Genomic DNA, 19,846 nt, shown 5'->3' on the forward strand with positions numbered 1-19,846 from the left:
AGAGCCACCCTCGCTCAAAGTAAAAGCGCAGTGAGGCAAAAAGGCATCTTTAAAAAGTGGAATTTAAATCCTAGTGAGGAAAATAGAAAGAGCCTAAACTCTGGCAAATGAAGTGTAAAAATACAATTAGGAGGCCAAAGTAGAATTTGAGGAACAGCCAGCCAAAGACTCAAAAAATAAAAGCAAATTTTTTTTAAGTACATCAGAAGTGGGAAGCTGCTAAAGAACCAGTGGGGCCACTAGATGATCGAGATACTAAAGGAGCACTCAAGGACGATAAGGTCTTTGTGGAGAAACTAAATGAAATCTTTGCATCCGTCTTCATGGCTGAGGACGTGAGGGAGATTCCCCAACCTGAGCCAGTCTCATTAGGTGACAGGTCTGAGGAACTGTCCCAGACTGAGGTGTCATTAGAGGTTTGGGAACAAATTGAAAAATTAAAACAGCAATAAGCCACCAGAACCAGATGGGATCCCCAAGAGTTCTGAAGGACTCAAATGTGAAATTGCAGGACTGCTAACTGTGGTTTGTAACCTAGCATTTAAATCAGCTTCTGTACCCAATGACCGGAGGGCAGCTAACGTGACACCAATTTTAAAAAGGGCTCCAGAGGCGATCCCAGCAATTACAGGCGGGTAAGCCTGAAACTATAGTAAAGAACAAAATTGTCAGACACAGAGATGAACATAATTTGTTGGGGAAGCGTCAACATGGTTTTAGTAAAGGGAAATCCTGGCTCACCAATCTACTCAAATTCTTTGAGGGGGTCAACAAGCATGTGGACAAGGGGAAGCCAGTGGATACAGTGTACTTAGATTTTCAGAAAGCCTTGGACAAGGTCCCTCACCAAGGGCTCTTACGCAAAGTCAGCTGCCACGGGATAAGAGGGAAGGTTCTCTCATGGATTGATAACGGGTTAAAAGATAGGAAACAAAGAGTAGGAATAAATGATCAGTTTTCAGTATGGGGAGAGGTAAATAGTGGTATCCCCCAGGGGTCTGTATGGGCACCAGTCCTTTTCAATATATTCAGAAATGATCTGGAAAAAAGAGGTAAATGGTGGTATCCCCCAGGGAGGTGGCAAAATTTGCAGAGGATACAAAAGCACTCGAGATAGTTAAGTCCTAGACAGACCACGAAGAGCTACAAAGGGATCTCACAAAACTGGGTGACCGGGCAGCAAAATGGCAGATGGAATTCAATGTTGATAAGTGCAAAGTAATGCACATTGGAAAACATAACCCCCACTACACACATACAATGATGGGGGCTAAATTAGCTGTTACCACTCAAGGAGGAGGAGATCTTGGAGTCATTGTGGAGAGTTCTCTGAAAACATCCACTCAATGTGCAGTGGCTGTCAAAAAAGTGACCAGAGTGTTGGGAATCATTAAGAAAGGGATCAAGAATAAGACAGAAAATATCGTACTGCCTCAATAGAAATCCATGGCACACCCACAACTTGAATAGTGCATGCAGATGTGGTCGCCCCATCTCTAAAATGTTATATTGGAATTGGAAAAGCTTCGAAAAGAGCAATAAAAGAAGAGATTAACAAGACAGGGACTTTTCAGTTTGGAAGAGAGACGACTAAGGGGGGATGTGATAGAGGTCTATAAAATCATGAGTGGGGTGGAGAAAGTGAATAAGGAAGCATTATTTACTCCTTCTCATAGCACAAGAACTAGGGGTCACCAAATGACATTAACAGGCAGCAGGTTTAAAACAAACAAAAGGAAGTATTTTTTCACCTAACTCACAGTCAGCCTGTGGAACTCCTTGCCAGAGGATATTGTGAAGGCCAAGACCATAACAGGGTTCAAAAAAGACCTAAATAAATTCATATTAGCCAGGATGGGCAAGGATGGTCGCCCGAGCCTCTGTTTGCCAGGAGCTGGGAATGGGTGACGGGATGGATCACTTGGTGATTCCCTGTTCTGTTCATTCCCTCTGGGGCACCTGGCACTGGTCACTGCCGGAAGACAGGACACTGGGCTAGATGGTCATTTGGGCTGACCCAGTAGGGCCGTTCTTATGTTTTAGGCCTTGTCCAAACCTCACAGCACTAAAAGTTAATGGGAGCGGCAGTCCATGTGATTTGCAGCCAGCCTAGTGACAGCTACACCTGGTGCTTTGACAGGGCCAGTTTCCCAATGCTGAAAGAGCTGATGAGCCCAGGCAGCTGGGAGGAAGAATTTAACCACAAAAATGTGACTAGAATTGGGAACCATTTAAGGACCACGTACTAGACGTCCTAAAAGCCACAATCTCCCCCTTGACAAAGGTTGAGTGGGGATGTGAAGGGAGCTATTTATTTATATATATTACACACACACGCGAAGGGAAAGTTGATAGTAATGAATATAAACCAGAAGTTATGAATTGTAGAAAACTGATGAGGGAAGCTAAGAGACGTACAAGGAGCCAATAGAATTAAGGACAAAAAGGAGTATTTCATATATATCAGGAACAAAAAGAATCCTGACACTGGCATGGATCCATGACTAGATGGAAACAGTAGAATAATCAATTTTAATGCAGAAAAAGGCAGCTGTTTTTAATAAATAGTTCTTTTCTGTGTTTGTGAGGAAAACAGACGACACAGTCATATGGTGACAACAACACTTTCCATTCCACTAATATCTCTAGAGGATGTTCAGTAGAAGCTACTAAAAAGTTAGATATTTTTAAATCAGCAGCTCTAGGTAACTTGCATCCAAGAGTTTTACAAGAGCTGGCTGAGGAGCTCGCTGGACCATTAATGCTGATTTCCAGTAAGTCTTGGCACGCAGGTGAAGTTCCAGCAGAGTGGAAGAAATATTATGCCAATATTTAAAGAGGGTGCATGGTGTGGCATCAATCCTGGACAAGATAATGGAGAGGTTGGAACAGGACTCGACTAGTAAGGAATTAAAGGAGGGTAATGTTAATCAAGATGGACTTACCAAAATTAGATCCTGTCAAACTAACTTGATATCTATTGTTGATGAGATTACAAGTTGCATCAACGGAGGTAATAGCGCTGACGTAACAGACTTTGGTGAGGCATTTCAGTTGGTACCGCAAGACATCTTCATCAGAAACCTCAAACGATGTAATATGAACCCAGCCCACATTAAATAGATACACTGCCTAACGGATAGGTCTCAAAATGTGACTAACCACGGAATCTTCATCAAGTGGGTCTGTTTCCAGCGGGGTCCCACAGGGATTGGTTCTTGGTCCAACGCCAAGAAACATTTTGATCAATGACGTGGCTGAAAACAATCCTTGCTGATAAAGTTTGCAGACGACACAAGCATTGTGGGAAATTGTGCAGAGGGCAGGTCACTGCTCCGGACCAGGCTGGCAAACCGAGCGCAAAGTGCTTTAATCCAGCGAAACGGAAACCGGTCCGTCGGGGAACAAGAGGCCGGGCATGCGTACAGGTTGGGGGTCTCTCCCCTGGAAAGCAGTGAGTCCTGGGCAGATTTGGGGGTCGTGGCAGAGAACCGGCAGAACAGGAGCTCCCAGTGCGAAGCTGGAAGCGGAAGTGAGACAAACAGCCTGGAATGGACTGTGCGGTGAGTTACTGGCTGGAACGTCCGACCCAGGGGCGTGGGGGAGTCTCTGGTTCCGACCGTTTTCCCATCAACACGCGGTGTGTTTCCAACAGAGCCGCTCTAGGCCGTTCCCTGGCCTGGGTCACACAGGCCCCTCCGGTTTTGGGGCCCAGGAGCTCTCTGCCCCCACGCGGCAACGCCGGACGAAGACACGACAGCCGGGTTTCTTACCAAGAGTGCGCTTTTATTTTTTAATTTTTTTTTTGTCTTTTTCTTCTTTTGGAGGGGGGAGGGATTTCTTCTTTTAAACCTCAGGGCGTCCCACCCCCCCTTGTTTTCCCCTCCCCCTCTGCAGGGGCCCAACAGGGTGGGGGCGGGGACAGAAGGGGGCTGGGGCAAGGGGAAGGATCGAGAAACCAAAGCAGATTGTATCATCGTCTCGTCTGTCCGGCTCACGTCAACACATTCCAAGCACAACTTAAGAAATGCAAACTAAACCAAAAAAAATATATATATATTTATATATATCATTTGTCTTCTCTCCGGACGCATGTGGGGATGTGTGTGTGTGGTGGGGGGGCGCCACCTCAAAGGGAGGGGGTGGAGATCCGCTAGGCCCCGCCCCCATGGCTTGGCCCCTCCCCCCACGCCCCTCCCTTTCCCCCGAGTCTGCCTCAGTACAAAAAGAGCCGTGGAGGCGGGAAGCCCGGCTCATGCCAGGCCGAAGCCTTCCGAGCACTCCTGGATGGCCAGTAGCAGCATGTGACGTAGCTTCTCGTAGCTCTCGTAGGCGGGAAGGTCCAGCTGATTGAAACTGGGGTGGAGGGGGAGAAATCAGTGAGGGGGGGCAGGAGGCCAACAACCCCCCCCCCATTCTAGGATCGGGCACTGTGCACCCCACCCCCAATTCCCAGGAGAGCAGAGTCTACAGCTCACCCCCCGCCCCGGCGCCTGTCCCCCACTTCCCATGGGTGGGACCCAGCCCCGTGTGTCCCTGCCTGGCCCCCCTGCCCTGGCCCCTCACCATGTGTGAGCGGAAGGCAATCTGTCGGTGGAGCGGTCGTCTCGGTGGATCTGGAATTTCTGGATGCCGTTCATACCCTCCAGGGCGGCGAAGCCCTGCAGAGGAACCTTGGAGGTGCCCGTCACGAACTGCAGGAACTTGGCTCGGTCTGCCTGGTCAAAGGAGCGCAGGGCTCGCCAGAACCACTGGATCTGCCAGGGGAGAGGGAGCAGGTCAGAGCCGGGGGAGAGGAGCCGGGAGAGAGGAGCTGGGACACAGCCGCACCTAACGCCGCACAGGGCTGGCTTGCACGGTGCGGAGATGCAGCCAGCTCTGGGGCGGGGCAGCTGGGGAACAGCCACACATAACGCCGCCCGGTGTGGAGCTGCAGCCAGCTCTGGGGCAGCCCCTCACCTGGATGGAGTTGGACTGGTACTTGTGATACTCGGTGTTGGATTTGAGGTCGTCAATGTCGATGGTGGGCAGCCCCGAGATGAGAAGCTCCAACTCCTGCTCCGTGAAGATGGAGATGAGGCGCTTGGGGATGATCTCGTAGAAACCCTCCAGGAAGGCAGCCAGCTGCTTGCGGATGGCTCCTGAGGTGTGGGGGAATGAAGCCAGTGAGCCCCATCCTGCTCCAACCCCCAGCCCCACCTTCCCTCCTGGAGTCGGGAGAGAACCCAGGAGTCCGGGCTCCCTGCTCCAACCCCCAGGAGGGAAGGCGGGGCTGGAGTCGGGAGAGAACCCAGGAGTCCTGGCTCCTGCTTAGCACTCTATTTACAGCTCACTCTCACTGGCTGAAGAAACCTGGGCTCCCCACCAGAACCACCCCCCAGCCGCCTACCTGTCATCCTCATCTGGCAGACCAGGTGCACGTATTCCTTCTTGTTCTCCTCCGTCACCAGGATATTGGCCCCGTTGGGCTTGAGGTCCCGCACCTCACATACCCCGAACTCCTGTACCTGGGGGGGGGGGGGGCAGAGCGGGTGAGGGGGGGCTCCATTCCCAGCCAGTGCCGCCCATACCCTTGGCCCCATCCAGCCTTCCCCAAGCCCGTCACCCTCCCCGCAGGGTGTCCCGCAGCCCCCTGGCACCCGGTACCTCGGTGCTGAAGGTCAGGTCGTAGCCTAGCGTGGACACATCATTCTCTAGCAGGTAAACCAGGCCCTGGTAGAAGTGGTAATCCTCGCTCTCCATATCCGTGTACCTGGGGGGGGACGGGGGTCAGTGGGGTCACGGAGCCGCCCCCAGCCCCAGTAACCCCTGGCAGGCCCCTTGGAGACCAGTGTCCCCCCAGTCCCAGGCCGAGGCCCCCAGAGCCCTGGCCCCCGGCCCCGGCGCACCTGACAGACTTGCCCAGGATGTGCTTGTAGAAGGAGCGGGTGAAGTAACACTCCAGCAGGCGGTTGTCGTACACGGCCTTGGCCACGATGCGCCCCACGAACTTGAAGTAGCTCAGGTGGTTGGGGTTGCAGTGGGACGAGGGGTTGATGGTGTAGGTGACGCGGTCGCCGGGCGAGGTGCGGAACAGGGCGTACATGGGGTTGAACATCTCCCGCGAGATGATCATGTACCACTCCCGGAGCAGCCCGCCCGCGTCCTGCCCCTCCTCGCCCTCGAACACGATGTACCTGCGGGGGCAGGGGGTTAGGGGGGGACCCACGCAGCCCCGCCCCTGCTGGGTGCCCCCTGCCCCACTCCCATCTCCCGTTCCCCCCGCCCGCGTCCTGCCCCTCCTCGCCCTCGAACACTACGTACCGGCGGGGGGGGACCCCACACAGCCCCACCCCCTGCCCCACTCCCATCTCCCCTGTTCCCCCTGCCCCTCCTCGCCCTCCAATACGATATGCCTGCGGGGGCAGGGGGTTGGGAGGGGACCCACGCAGCCCCGTGCCCACTAGGTGCCCCCAGCCCCACTCCCATCTCCCAGTTCCACCCACCCACATCCTGCCCCTCCTCGCCCTCCAAGATGATGTACCGGGAAGGGGGGGGGGCGGACGACAGGGGAGGTGGTTAGGGGGTGGAACCCACATAGCTCCGCCCCCACCAGGCACCCCCCCCCATTTCCCCTCGAACACAATGTACCTGGGAGAGGGTTAGTGGGTGGGACTCACACTCCCTGCCCACCCCCACCCAGCTGTGGGGTACCCGGCTGCTGCCCCCCCCCCCCAACCCCAGAGAAGCCGGGCTCACAGTCGGTTCTTCATCTCCTCGGGCGACTTGCGGTGCAGCTCACGGTACGAGTCCTCGAAGACGTGGTCACGGCGCACGTGGACGGCCATGTCCTCCTTGCGCAGCCCCTCGTCCAGCCGCTCCAGCTCCTGGCGGAAGTACCTGGGAGGGGGCGGGCGGGCGCGGTGTCAGGGCTTGGGGAACCCACCGCCACTGGACACAGCCCCATTGCCCCACCCAACGCACCATGGCCTGCCCTCCGCCTCCTTGACACAGCCCCCATCCCCAGCGCAGGGTGTCCGTGCCTGTGAAACCCACCGCCACTGGACACGGCCCCATTGCCCCACCCAACGCACCATGGCCTGCCCTCCGCCTCCTTGACACAGCCCCCATCCCCAGCGCAGGGTGTCCGTGCCTGGGGAACCCACCGCCACTGGACACAGCCCCATTGCCCCACCCAACGCACCATGGCCTGCCCTCCGCCTCCTTGACACAGCCCCCATCCCCAGCGCAGGGTGTCTGCCTGGGGAACCCACCGCTACTGGACATGGCCCTTGTCCCGCCCCCAGGCATGCCCTGCCCCCCTCACCCCACCCCCCAAGCCCACCTCCCTGGCCCGCCCTACTTGCGCTTGACGTCGAAGTCCAACACGCGGATGTAGTCGACCAGGACGGCGAAGGGCCCGTCGGCCAGGTGGGTGGTGGACTGGCGCAGGATCTGGTTCAGCACCGTGCGGTGGGTCTCTGGGGAGGGGGGAAGCACAAGGGGAGGGTGTCACTTCCTGCTCTCCCCTGTGCCATGAGACCCCCCCCCCCGACACAAACACACACCTGGGTGACGCCAAAACCACTCCCCCCTCCCCCTACAATGCTGGGCCTTACACACCTCCCCCGGCAACCTGACCACAGGCCATGCCCCTCGCAGCCCTGTGTGCCCCCCGTTATGTGCAACTGTTCCCAGGCTGCCCCACCCTAGAGATGGCTGCATCTCAGTACTAAGCGAGCCCTCCCCATAAAACGTTATGTGGGGCCATTCCCCATCTGCCTCATCCTTGGAGCCCCGTGACCCACCCCCCCCGACCCTGGGCCATGCCCCTCAGAGCCCCTCCTTTCCCCCAATCCCCCCACACCACAGCCCCCCCTTTCTCTCCCACCCCAGGCCCTGAGCCCCTCACCTGCGAAACGCAGGAACTTCTGGGTGTCAGGGGGCAGGCTGGAGGAGATGTGCATGGAAGAGGGCTCACGAGAGAAGAAGGGATCCAGCGAGGAGGGGGTGGCGGGCGTGAGGGGGGCGGGCGACAGGGGTGGGGGCTCATCCTTGATGTGGGCCAGCTGGCTCTCGCGGGTATCCCGCACTGGGGGCTTGCTCTCCCGCTCCGTGGCGTGCACCAGGAAGAAGGCTTCCACCGCCGGCTGCAGCACTGTGGGGAGGGAGAGAGGGAGGGTGAGATCCGGGGGCCCCCACCCCACGGCCGGCTGCAGCTCTGCGGAGGTGGGGAAGGGGCTGAGAGCCCAGATCCTTACCTAACACAGCGTGCTGGTCGTGGGACTCCTCCAGCTCCTTCAAGCACTCGCCCAGCATGGCCCAGAGCTCGTCTAGGTTCAGCTGCTCGCTAAGGAGGGGCAGATCCGGGGGGCGCTCGTCCTTCTCCCCAGGCTGGGATCCTTCCGAACCTGCAAAGGGGGGACAGGGTCACCTGGGGGTCCCTGCAACAAGAAGCTCTCCCCACCCCATGCCAACACTGGCTGAGCTACGTATACACAGCCGTTCCCCAGCCATCCCGGGCCAGAAGTGGCTGCATCTCAGCACCAGGTGAGCCATCCCAGTGTGGCGTTATGCGCAGCCATTGCCCACCTGCCTTGCCCCAGAGGTGGCTGCATCTTAGCTCTGAACAAGCCACCCCCATGCAGCGTTATGTGCTGCTGTTCCCTGGCTGCCCCGCCCCAGAGGTGGCTGCATCTCAGCGCCGGGCAAGCCGGCCCCAGGCATGGCTGTGACAGCAGGACACTCACCAACCAACTGGGCGTCCTGCGTGACCGGCGAGGGCTGATCAACATCCATAGGCGACTCGTCCCTCCGAACAGCCCCTTCCGACTGGCTCGACTCCGACTGCGCGGACAAAGAGGGGGTCAGGGCGGGGCTGGGGGCCTCTTTGGCAGATGTATGGTGGACACAGAGGGACTGTCACTCCAGAAGTGGCTGGGGAGGTGGGGGGGGAATGATTTGACTGACAGCATGCCACGCCTCGCCCCCCAGACATGCAGCTCACACACACAAGCTGATCTTGCAAGGGACGATGGGTAGGTGCCCCCCACCTGTTCCCAGGGTTGGGGACAGCTCCAGCATGGCACGCATGGACCAGCCCCACTGCAGCTGGATGGGGGGCGGGGGCATGCGGGGGGGACACTTTCCAGACAGGTGAAAATGGCAGGGGGGGGGGTGCGGAATATTATCTGGCTGGGGATTCCCACCCTCCCTGAGGGCCTGTGAAGTGGGGGACCCTGGGGCTGGGAGCCATTAGATGTATACCGATCCCCACTCCCCTCCCACAGGAGAGAGCCCAGGAGAGTCCTGGCTCCCTGCCTGCCCCACTCCCCTCCCAGAGCTGGGGAGAGAACCCAGGAGTCCTGGCTCCCAGGGCCCCCAGGAGAACACACGGAGACCCTGGAATTCCCAGGCAGCGAAGGGACACCCCAGGACTGTGCCCTGAGGGGTGGAGGTGGGGGATTGGGGCCTGGGGGTGAGATGACGCACGTGGTATCGTCCCTGGAGCCCGGCGCGCCCGTCTTCAGGACTCTGCTCCCGGCAGGCGAACGTCTCCTGTTCTCGCTGGGACTGTGGGGGAGCCCGGGGGGCAGCCAGGCGCTCGGAGGTCGGCACATGCCAGCGGGTGGGTTTCGAAGGGCATGCGGGGGAGGGAAGGGGAGGGGGGGCTCACAGCCCTGGATACCCCCAGGAGGCCTCACACCCTCCCAGAGCCGGGACAGAACCCAGGAGTCCTGGCTCCCAGGCCTCCCCATCCCAGAATTGAGGGAAGAACCCAGGCGTCCCGGCTGCCAGCCCCCACCCCGCAGCGGGGAGAGAACCCAGACGTCCTGGCTCCCAGCCCCGAGGCGAGGCCAGGCCAGGCCAGGCCAGGCAGGGCGGAGGTCCCCGGAAGGGGGGCGGGGCCCCACGGATGGAGGGGCCCCCAAGCGCCACAGGCCCCATGCTAACCGTTGCTGCTTGCTGCTGCCGCCGCGCCCGCTGCCCCTCACGTACCATTTGTATAATGGCGTCAGCCTCAGCCTCCAGCTGCCGGACAGCGGCCTGGATGCTGTTAGCTGAGCCCAGACCGGAGCTACCTGCCAGGGGGGAGATAGGTCAGTGAGCGGCCAGGCCACTGCTCCGCCCCGGGGCAAGCCTTCCCCTCGGCCCCGGTCCCCCTCCAGCCCAGAACCCACGGGGGCAGACCTCCCCCTCCGGTCCCAGAGTCCCCATATGGCCCAGAGCCCCCCCTACAGCCCAGAGTCCCCCCCGGGGCAAGCCTCCCATCCAAACCAGAACCCCCCCAGTGCAGGCCTCCCCCTCAGCCCTGGTCTCCCTCCAGCCCAGAACCCATCGGGGCAGGCCTCCCGCTCAGCCCTGGTCCCTGTCCAGCCCAGAACCCCCCAGGGCAGGCCTCCCCAGCTGGTCCCAGAGCCCCCGGGACAGGCGCCCCCCTTGGCCCTGGTCCCACTCCAGCCCAAACCCCTCCGGGTCAGGTGCCCCCCTCGGCCCTGCTCCCCCTCCGGCCCAGAACCCCCTGCAGCAGGTATCCCCGGTCCCCCTCTTGCCAAACCCCCAAGGCAGATGCCCCCCCTCAGGCCTGCTGCCCCTCTCTCCCCGAGGCCCCTGGGCCAGGCCCTACCTAGCCGGCCCGTCTGCTTGGCCTTCTTGTTGGCGCGGCGCGTGTCGTCCCGCAGCTGGATGATGACCTGCAGCACGCGCAGGAAGAACTTCTGGGTGGAGGTCTTGGAGGTCAGCATGGACATGGAGGGCAGCTGCAGCTCCCGCCCGCCCAGGGGCCGCTTCTGGGAGGCCACAATCACCACGTTCTCTGCCATGTCGAACCTGCCCGGGACTGGGGGTTAGCAGGGGTGCCGGGGCCGGGGTGTGGGTGTGTCATGGGATGTGTGCGTGGGGGGTCACTCACCGGCTCTGCATCTTGCCCTTCAGCTTGGTGGTCTGGGGCTGCTCATCGGGGAGCCCGTCAGGGGAGAGCAGCTCGCACTGCGCCCGCCGCTGCTGCTCCAGATTGTACTCGCGCAGCTCCGCCAGCAGGGTGCCTGGGGGGCCGGGGGGAGCTTGGCATCAAGGCCTTCACACCTCACAGCTGCTTCCTGCTGGCCCCTCCCAGCATCCCTATGCCCCACCCTCTCCCTCATGGACCCTTCCCAAAGCCGCCCCCTCTCAGAACCCACCTGCCCCTTCCCAAAGCTGCCCCCAGCCCATGGCCCTGCCCCGTTACCGATCTGCTTGCAGAGGGTGTAGCCCAGCTGCCGGGCACCGCTGAGCAGAAGCCGCAGCACCGTGTCCCGGGTGGGCGAGTCGCCCCGCGACAGCTGGAGCAGGACATTGGCTGCATCCTCCAGCCCCTCCTCCGAGCAGGAGTGAGACGTCAGCACCTGGGGGGGGAGGCACATGGGGTGAGCGGGGAGCGAGGGCACTGGGCGGCCCCAACCCCGCCTGGGCACTGCCCCGTGCTCACCTCTACCGAGAGCTGCAGCTGGTTTTCCGTCAGGCCTGATGCCACCACCTTGGGGTCCGTCCCGCCGCCACCCGCTTCGCCCGCCTTGGCCGGAGACTTGCTGCCCTTGGCGGGAGCTGCGGGGAGACACCACGGGGTTAGCGAGACCCGGCCCTGGATCCATGGGGAGCGTGGACGGCAACCTGGGCAGGAGCCTGTGCCCCTTGCCCCCAGACCCCCCTGGGGCAGGGCGGTATCAGGATCCCACCACCCCTCACTCCCAGCAGTCTGCAGGGGTGGGGAGAGGCCAGCCCCCCAGGTGCCCCCTTAATCCCAGAACCCCCGGGGCAGGGAGACGCCAGCTGAGCCCCTCACCTGGCACGGTGGGGGCAGGGGCGGGGGCGGCGGCCCCGGCGGAGGGCGCAGTCGGGGCGGGGGCGGCGCCCGGCCCCTCGGGTGCCTTGTTTTCGGGCAGGGCGATGGAGATGAGCGAGAGTAGGCGAAGCAGCTTCTCGGTCAGCAGCGAGCTGCGCCGGATGACGGGGTGCGAGAGCATGTTCATGAGCTGGCCCAGCGGCGAGGCCTCCAGGCTGTAGGGGGAGCTCTCGCCCTCGGCGCCCGCGCTCACCGGCACCGACTTGACCGAGTTCTTGCCCTTACGGCTCACGTTCATGTTGTCCAGTTTGACCAGCAAGTCCCAGAAGTCGGTGGAGATGCCGCTGGCCTGGCCCGGGCTGCCCGACTGCCTGGCACCCCGCTCCCCCTCGCAGGGCGCCTCCTTGGGCCGCTGCTGCGTGAAGTGGCTGGGGAACACCTGGGGAGAAGGGAGAGAGAGTCACAGCCTGGGGGGAGGAGACCAGCTCTGGGGCACAGCTGCCTCTGGGGCGGGGGCAGCTGGGGAAACAGCCACACATAACGCCACGTGGGACTGAGTGCCAGGAGAGCGCCCCCTGCCCAGCCTCTCACCCTGCAGCCGCCAAGGCCCTGCCCTGCCCGGGGAGACCCCAGCACCCGGCCCTGCCCTGTCACCTTGGCCAGCTGGATGAGGGTGTCCAGCACGTGGCGGCACACCACGGGGGCGGCCTGCGGGTGGATGTGGACGGCGGCGCCGGCGGCGGTGCCGGCGGCATGCTTCTCCGTGTGTTTGCGCCCGCCGGCCCGCTGGATCTGGAAGATGTTGGTGCGGCAGCCCAGGGCGGCGTCCATGGAGACCGAGAGCCAGGAGAGCTGGCCCGAGCTGCGGGCCTCCATCTTGTGCAGCAGCTCCAGGGGGCGGCCCTCGGGGGTGCCGGCCTTGGCGGCCCGCTTGCCCCGCTCGTCCGGCGGCCCCTTGGGCGTCTCCAGGCAGGGCTCGCTCTCGCTGCTGCGCTGCAGGATGGACAGCAGGCTGCGGATCACCCAGCCCCGCGTCTGGCCGTGGTAGCAGAGATTGCGCAGCACCCGGTGCAGCCGGCTGGTGTTCAGCTTGGGCTCGTCCACGAAGAGCAGCACCAGCAGGCAGGAGAGGGCCTCGTGGTCCAGCAGCAGCCGGCCCCGCAGCCGCAGGAGGCTGTCCACCATGCTGCCCGACGGCCTGCGGGAGGAGGCGGCGGCTCAGACAGCGGGGCAAGGAACCCAGGCCCCCGCCCCTCCCGGAGCCTGGCATGGAACCCAGATGTCCGAGCTGCTGTCCCTCCGGGAGCTGGGCATAGAACCCAGGAGTCCGGGCTGCCTGGCCCCCTGCCCCCCGCTATACCCACCAGCCCCTCCCACGTCCCTCCGGGAGCTGGGCATAGAACCCAGGAGTCCGGGCTGCTATCCCTCCCCCGCCACTGTCAGCACCAGCCCCCACGTCCCTCCCAAAGTTGGACATGGAACCGGGGAGTCCTGGCTGCCAGCCCGCCCGCCCCCACCCCCCTGCTATAACCACCAGCCCCCACTCCCCTCCCAGAGCCGGGCATGGAACCCAGGGGTCTTGTCTCCCCTCAGGAGAGGAGACTTGAGTCTCCTAGCTAAGAGGTCTCCTCTCAGCTGTGCCCCCCACCCCCCGGGGCAGGTACCTGCTGTGACTGCTGCTGCCACCCATGTGGAAGGTGCCCCCCCTCTGCACGGCCAGGCGTGTGTACTGGACCCCGCGGTTCCCGCTCAGCCGGCTGGTGAAAGCTGTGGGGAGAGAAGAGACAGGAGTTGGGGGGCTGCAGGCCGAGGTGCCGGGCGGGGGGGCCGTACCCGGGCTGCGGAGGAGGGCCGACAGGGCCGAGGTGCCGGGGGGGGCCGTACCCGGGCTGTGGAGGACGGCCGACAGGGCCGAGGTGCTGGGGGGGGTTGGGGGGGCCGTACCCGGGCTGCGGAGGACGGCCGACAGGGCCGAGGTGCTGGGGGGGGCCGTACCCGGGCTGCGGAGGACGGCCGACAGGGCCGAGGTGCTGGGGGGGGGGTTGGGGGGGGCCGGGGGGGGCCATACCCGGGCTGCGGAGGACGGCCGACAGGGCCGAGGTGCTGGGGGGGGTTGGGGGGCCGTACCCGGGCTGCGGAGGACGGCCGACAGGGCCGAGGTGCTGGGGGGGGTTGGGGGGCCGTACCTGGGCTGCGGAGGATGGCCGACAGGGCCGAGGTGCTGGAGTGCCCGAAGAGCCGCTCGTGCATGAGCTGACGCTGCCGGGCCTCCTGCTCGCGGCGCAGGGCCTGGGCCTCGGCGGCGATGTCGGGCGGCATGACGGCCAGGACGCTGTCCTCCATGTCCTCCAGCACCGAGCGCCGCAGGTCCGAGGGCAGCGTCTGGATGAAGGTCACCGGGTCCATGGGCGTGTCCGAGCTGATGCCCTGCGCCAGCTCCCGCCGCTGCTGCTCCACCCTCTGCTGCGCCAACACCTGGAGGGGCAGGTCACTGGCGGGGGGGACCCCATCCCCGGGCCCATAGCCCCGCCCCCACCCAGAGACCCCACCCATGGGGCCGTAGCCCCGCCCACACCACCCACATGGGGCCAGAGCCCCACCCGTGCCCATAGCCCCGCCCACAGAGCCATCGCCCCTCTCAGGCCGAGACCCTGTCCAAGGGGCCGTACCCCTGCCCAGAGACCCCGTCCACAGACCACGCCCCCAGAGCTGTAGCCCCGCCCCCACCCAGAGACCCCACCCACGGGGCCGTAGCCCCGCCCCATGGCCCAGCCATGCAGAGACTGCCTTGAACAGGGAAATGGCCCCCAGCCCCACCCACCCTCTCACCCCTCAGGTCTGCCCCAATCCACCCAGCCCCAGCCCGGCTTTCACCCCAGCCCCCCAACCTGAGACAGAGCCCTCCCCCATCCCACCCAACCCCGCCTTCCCAGGAGCAGCACTTACCTCCTCCTGGATGGCAGGGGGCAGGGCAGCCAGGAACTCGGGGCTGACCTCTGTCACCCCAGGGTTGCTCACCACGGGCGGGGTGGGGGTGGTAGCGGTGGGGGGAGGCCGGGCTGGCGGCCGGATGCCCAGCTGGTTCTGCAGCACCTCACGGCGGATGTCGTCTGGCAGGGCCGCCAGGAAGGAGGGGTCCACACCCTCAGGGAGATTTATCCCTGAAAGGAGATGGGGGTGTCAGCAAAACATGCAGCCACCTCTGGGGTGGGGCAGCTGGGGAACAGCCACACAATGCTGCACGGGGATGGCTCGCCACACGCTGAAATGTGGCCACCTCTGGGGCAGGCTGTGCACCGTGGGGTTACAGCGGGAGAACGGAGACAGCTGGGAATTGACGAGGACACCAGGATTCATCCATCCCCTGACTCCACAGTTTTAATGCCCAGAAGGGATGAAGAGCCTGGCCCTGACTGCCAGGGGAGAGTGCCCCCTGCTGAGGCCCCCGCAGCACAGCGCCCCCTACAGCCATGCTAGAGCATCGCAGCTAACCAGCCCCTCTGCCAAGAGGCTGGTCGGTTGCCCCCGCCCCCGGTACCTGCTAGCGGGTCCTCCTCTTCGCTGCTGGTGGAGGGCAGCGGCTCCTCCAGGATGCCCCGGGAGTCGGCTCCGGAGATGGCCACGGCCGAGTCCCTGGTAGAGGAGCTCTCGGAGGACGAAGCAGGGGGAGAACTGGGGGGGATGGGAAGGAGGGGGTGAGTGGGGGCCAGACCCCAGACCCCTCCTTAGCGAGTCCCTCCCCAAGCCAGATCCCCACTCCCCTGCCCCACAGCCCGACCCCTCCTACCACCCCACTGCACACCCTGGCCCATACCTGTCCTCCCCTTGCTGGCTGGCGTCGACCAGGCTGTCGCTGCCGGCCTGGCCCTCAGGGCGCTGCTGAGCTGGCTCCGCCCCGCGGGCACCGTGGGCAGGAGGCTGCTCTGCCCCACTGGGCACGGCGCCCTCCCCAACCCCCTCCTCCAGGCTGCAGGAGGCCAGGCTGCTGGTGTCCATGGGCGAGCCCTCCAGCTGGCTGCTAACAGCTGTCAGGGCATCCGAGTCCTCTGCCCTCTCTGGGGACAGCGAGGCTGGGGGAGAAACAGGGGTGGGTCAGGGGGATCCCAAAGGGGAAACTGAGGCAGAGAGAGGGAAAGGATGCCTTCCCAAAATCAGCCAGTGACCCAGCCAGGATAGAACCAGGCATCCTGGCTCCCAGCCCCGCAATCTCCCCCACTTACTGATGGTGGGGGCGGGTGACAGCTCCATCTGGGTGGCCTCCGCGTCGGCACTGGGCCTTCCCGGCCCTGAGTCCTCCTGCTCAGCTGGCACCAGCAGCTGGCGCGAGGCATCGGTGCTGGGCTGCCCGGTGAGCTCCGGAGGCAGCTCCCCACCTGCTGTTGCCGGCTGCGGGGTCTCCAGGGTGACCAGCGTCTGCTTGGGGCCAGTGGAGGGGCCCTCGGCGGTGGGCGGGGTGGCAGGAAAGCCGTCAGTCCGGCTGGCCACATCTGGGGCGGGGAGGGAGGGTGAGTGAGACGGGGCTTAGATGGGACACCCCACACCTGGGCCACGCCAGCCCCGCCCCACCTTGATCCCTGCTCCCCTGCCACAGCTGGAAGAGAACCCAGGAGTCCTGGCTTCCAGCCCACCAGGCTCCTCCTCCTGCTGGTGAGGGCCCGGCACTGGGGAAAGTAGTAAGTTGTATCGTTATCTCTGATTGGGGCACGAATCCTGACCCCACAACAATACAACGTACTACCTCATCCCGGCGGGGGCGGGGACTGCACTGAGGGGGCTGGGTCTGCCCCCCATCTGACACCCACATGCTGCAGGGGCTGGATCCACCCCCGGGGGCCCTCCCGCTGCCCCGCATCTCACACACGCGCAGCTCGGCAGGATGTACAGACGGCTTGTTTCATAGTCCTACGGAGACCCATGATTAAGGGCAGGACCCCCTGTGCTCCCATCAGCCCCCACTCCCTTCCCAGAGCCATGAGAGAACCCAGGCATACTGGCCCCCCATGCTCTATCCACCACACACCATTCCCCCCCCCCACCCCCCCACACACACACACTCCCAGAGCCAGGAAAGAACCCAGGCGTCCTGGCTCCCAGCCCCCTCTGCCCCTTGAGCTGGGGGAGACGGCGGTTCCTGGCTCCTGCTCGCAGTGCTGAGGGTGACCCCGCGGGAAAGACAGTAGACTGTATAGTTATCTCCGAGACCGGGTGTGACCCTAAAACTATACAATCTACTACCTCATCCCCCAGGGCCTCGGGGCGCTGCTGGGCCCGGCCGGGACGGAGGGGGAAGTGGGGGTGACGGGCGGGGCAGTTACCTGAGAGAGACTGCTCGGTGGCGGTGTTAGGTGTGGGCACCACCCCCTGGAAAGCAAAAGAGGAACAGAATGGAGTTAGGAGAGGGGAATACAACCTGGAACCTCTAGGGGTGCCGGCTGACTCGGGGGGACAGGGAATGGGGCCTGTCCCCTCTGGGGGGCGCTGGCTATGATCCAGCCCAGGCGGGCAGGGAATGGTTAATTCTCCGCCAGCCCTTTAAGCCCTCAAGGGCCAGACAAGCTCAGCAGCAGCTCCCCACCTGGGCGCTCTGCTCCTTCCCATCCTTCTCCTCCTTGGCTTTGTCCGTGGCTTTGGCCTCCTCCTCGGCCAGCTGCTTACGGCGCTTCTCCCGGCGCTCCTCCAGCTCCTCATCCCGCAGCGCCTCCAGGTGGTTAACGATAGGAACCTTCACCACTGCCACGGAGAACAGCCATGGTTAGGAGGCTGGACCAGGAGGGGGCGGGGCAGGGCCGGGCGGGAGGGGGGGCACGAGGCTCACCTGAGACGCAGTCATGCATGCTCTCTGCGTCCAGCACCTTGCACTCCTCGGTCCAGCGCGTCAGGGCGGTGGGGATGCTAGAGAGGGTCCCTGCAGAGGGAAGAGGGAGGGTAAGGAGGCTGGCTCAGAGCTGGCGACCCCCAAGGGCCAGGCCCGGCCCCCTGGGGTCCTCTGGCACTTGCCTGCTTGGCTGGTGGCCGTGCTCTGGTCGTGGAAGAAGTCATCCAGCAGCTCGTCGTCGGAGCGGGCAATGATGTGGACGTCGTCGTTCCCCACCAGGAGGCGGGCACGGCCCCGACTCTGCAGCGGGAGGCTGCTGCTCAGCTGGAGGATGTCAGCTGCGGCCGAAGGACCCAGCAACCTGGGGGGGGGGGGGGGAGAGAAAGGGCGGTTAGGGTACTTCTCCAGCGCCGAGATGCAGCTACCTCTGGGGCGGAGCAGCTGGGCCCCCAGCCAGGCGGGAGCGAGTGCGTCTCACCTCTGCAGGATGAGGGGGGGGTTGGGCTGCCGCGTGCCGGGGTAGTGCACGTGGATCGTGTGGCCGGTGTTGGCCGTCAGCTGGCGCAGCGTCCGCTGGCTCCGCCCGATGCCCTGGGCTAGGCGGGTGGTGGAGGAGCCGCTGCCGAGGGTCAGGGAGCCGTGGTCCGCGTGCCGCACCATGAGCGGGTGGGTGGCCGGGATGTTTCCTGGGGAGGGGGGGATATCCGCTTGGGGGGGGGAGGGGAAGAAGAGGCAAGTTAGCAGCTGCCTGGGCTAGCCCTATCCTGGCTGGGCTAGCCCAAGGCCACAGAGAGCCCCTTCAGAACAGCTCACACCACCTGCTGTAGGGTGCCAATGCACCATGGGGCTCAGGGGCCTAGCAGGGATTGGCTGAGAGCCTGGGGTGCCACCCACCCCACGGCTGAGAACCTGGGGACCCCACCCCACCCTGAGCTCTGGGACAAAGCCTGGGGACTGCAGCCCACCCCACCCTGAGCCCTGCACTCTGGGGGCTGAGAAACCTGGCCACCTTCTCCGACTGGGTGTCCTGCCCCCAGTACGGGGCCAGGAGAGAACCCTGGCATCCGGGCGCCCAGCGAGCCCCCCGTCCCCTTACTGGCGCTGGAGAACATGTTGTCGAACTCGATGATGAGGTCATCCTCACGGTCGAAGCGCTCGAAGCGCACAAGGGGCGAGGCGTTCATGTCGGGGTAATCCTCGTCCAGCTCCATCTCCGAGCCATCGTCGTCTTCCTCCTCCTCCTCCCCCTCCTCGCCTTCCTCGTCGTCCTGCCGGAGCGCAGCCTGCTTACAGCCAGCCTCCAGGGCCCCTGTCCCGGAGCCGGGAGAGAACCCTGGAGCCCAGCCCCCACTCCCCTCCCAGAGCCGGGAGAGAACCCGAGAGTCCTGGCTCCCAGCCCCCCACCCTAAGCATTAGACCCCACTCCCCTCTCAGAGCCAGGGGTGATGCTAGCTGCTGGCCCCCGCCTCACCTGATCATCTTCATCTTCCTCCTCTTCCTCCTCCTCCTCGTCCTGACTGTCATCCTCGTCCTCATTACTTCCGCTGCTGTCTTCCTCCTGCGTGTGCTCCTCCTCATCTTCGGGGTCCAGGATGTTCATTGAATCTGGGGACAGTAGGGGGGCCACAGGTCAGCCCTGCCCTTTGCCAGCCCCCTGGCTCTAACCACTAGACCCCACTCCTCTTCCAGTGCCGGGAGAGAACCCAGGAGTCCGGGCTCCTCTCCGCAGACACAGCCCAGGTTTCCCAGGTTGCAGGGCTTCTGGTCTCTCCCGCAGTGCCCCATACTGGCCACCGGGGGCAGCGTTGTGGGTTAACCCTTACCTTCCCGGTTGGCCTGGAGAGTGGAGCCCTGGCTCAGGTTGGAGGGGGCCTCGTCCATCAGCACGTCCTCCGGAGCGTCTTCCTCCCCGCTGCGGCTCACTGTGGGGGGGAGGGATGGGGTAAGGGAGGCCCTGCAGATGGCTACATGTGCAGCGCTGGCCAGGCCCTTGGCTCCGGGGCCACAGGGTGAGGCAAGGAAGGGGGGCGTGAGTTCAGCCCCCCAGGCTCCTGACCGAGATCCCCCTCTACATGGGCCCCCCATCTGCTGACCGTATCAGAGCAGGCCCCCCGCTGCCTCCACCCCGCTCTAGCCACTTGACCCCACTCCCCTCCCACAGCTGGGGAGGGAACCCAGAAGTCCTGGCTCCCAGAGCAGCAAGTAACCCACCAGGCTCTGCTTCGTCCCCA

The 19,846-nt window shown here is 63.4% G+C and overlaps 1 protein-coding gene across 8 annotated transcripts in view; it reads right to left on the reverse strand.

Annotated features, from left to right (window-relative positions):
- Positions 1-3,765: 3,765 nt before the first annotated feature.
- HUWE1 (HECT, UBA and WWE domain containing E3 ubiquitin protein ligase 1) overlaps positions 3,766-19,846 on the reverse strand; it is a 59,112-nt gene continuing 43,031 nt past the window's right edge. For 6 of the 8 annotated variants that reach the window (XM_073321499.2, XM_073321504.2, XM_073321505.2 and 3 more), the window contains 32 exons: positions 19,439-19,537; positions 19,087-19,220; positions 18,712-18,883; positions 18,094-18,322; positions 17,798-17,976; positions 17,616-17,705; positions 17,376-17,530; positions 17,116-17,161; positions 16,021-16,287; positions 15,615-15,870; positions 15,339-15,472; positions 14,747-14,961; positions 13,987-14,275; positions 13,465-13,567; positions 12,455-12,998; positions 11,801-12,239; positions 11,447-11,562; positions 11,207-11,363; positions 10,892-11,024; positions 10,607-10,809; positions 9,934-10,061; positions 8,730-8,826; positions 8,241-8,390; positions 7,892-8,137; positions 7,343-7,460; positions 6,739-6,879; positions 5,889-6,176; positions 5,647-5,752; positions 5,390-5,507; positions 4,960-5,141; positions 4,567-4,757; positions 3,766-4,356 (listed from right to left, as the gene is read on the reverse strand). In XM_073321499.2, the coding sequence (XP_073177600.1) occupies positions 4,254-4,356; positions 4,567-4,757; positions 4,960-5,141; positions 5,390-5,507; positions 5,647-5,752; positions 5,889-6,176; positions 6,739-6,879; positions 7,343-7,460; positions 7,892-8,137; positions 8,241-8,390; positions 8,730-8,826; positions 9,934-10,061; positions 10,607-10,809; positions 10,892-11,024; positions 11,207-11,363; positions 11,447-11,562; positions 11,801-12,239; positions 12,455-12,998; positions 13,465-13,567; positions 13,987-14,275; positions 14,747-14,961; positions 15,339-15,472; positions 15,615-15,870; positions 16,021-16,287; positions 17,116-17,161; positions 17,376-17,530; positions 17,616-17,705; positions 17,798-17,976; positions 18,094-18,322; positions 18,712-18,883; positions 19,087-19,220; positions 19,439-19,537 (5,828 nt within the window). In that variant the 3' untranslated portion in view covers positions 3,766-4,253. The remainder of the gene's footprint in view (positions 4,357-4,566; positions 4,758-4,959; positions 5,142-5,389; positions 5,508-5,646; positions 5,753-5,888; positions 6,177-6,738; positions 6,880-7,342; positions 7,461-7,891; positions 8,138-8,240; positions 8,391-8,729; positions 8,827-9,933; positions 10,062-10,606; positions 10,810-10,891; positions 11,025-11,206; positions 11,364-11,446; positions 11,563-11,800; positions 12,240-12,454; positions 12,999-13,464; positions 13,568-13,986; positions 14,276-14,746; positions 14,962-15,338; positions 15,473-15,614; positions 15,871-16,020; positions 16,288-17,115; positions 17,162-17,375; positions 17,531-17,615; positions 17,706-17,797; positions 17,977-18,093; positions 18,323-18,711; positions 18,884-19,086; positions 19,221-19,438; positions 19,538-19,846) is intronic. The other 2 variants (XM_078850227.1, XM_073321502.2) reach the window with 1 other exon arrangement.

The sequence above is a fragment of the Lepidochelys kempii genome, chromosome 23 (assembly GCF_965140285.1).
Source record: "Lepidochelys kempii isolate rLepKem1 chromosome 23, rLepKem1.hap1, whole genome shotgun sequence".
Classification (NCBI taxonomy): domain Eukaryota; kingdom Metazoa; phylum Chordata; order Testudines; family Cheloniidae; genus Lepidochelys; species Lepidochelys kempii.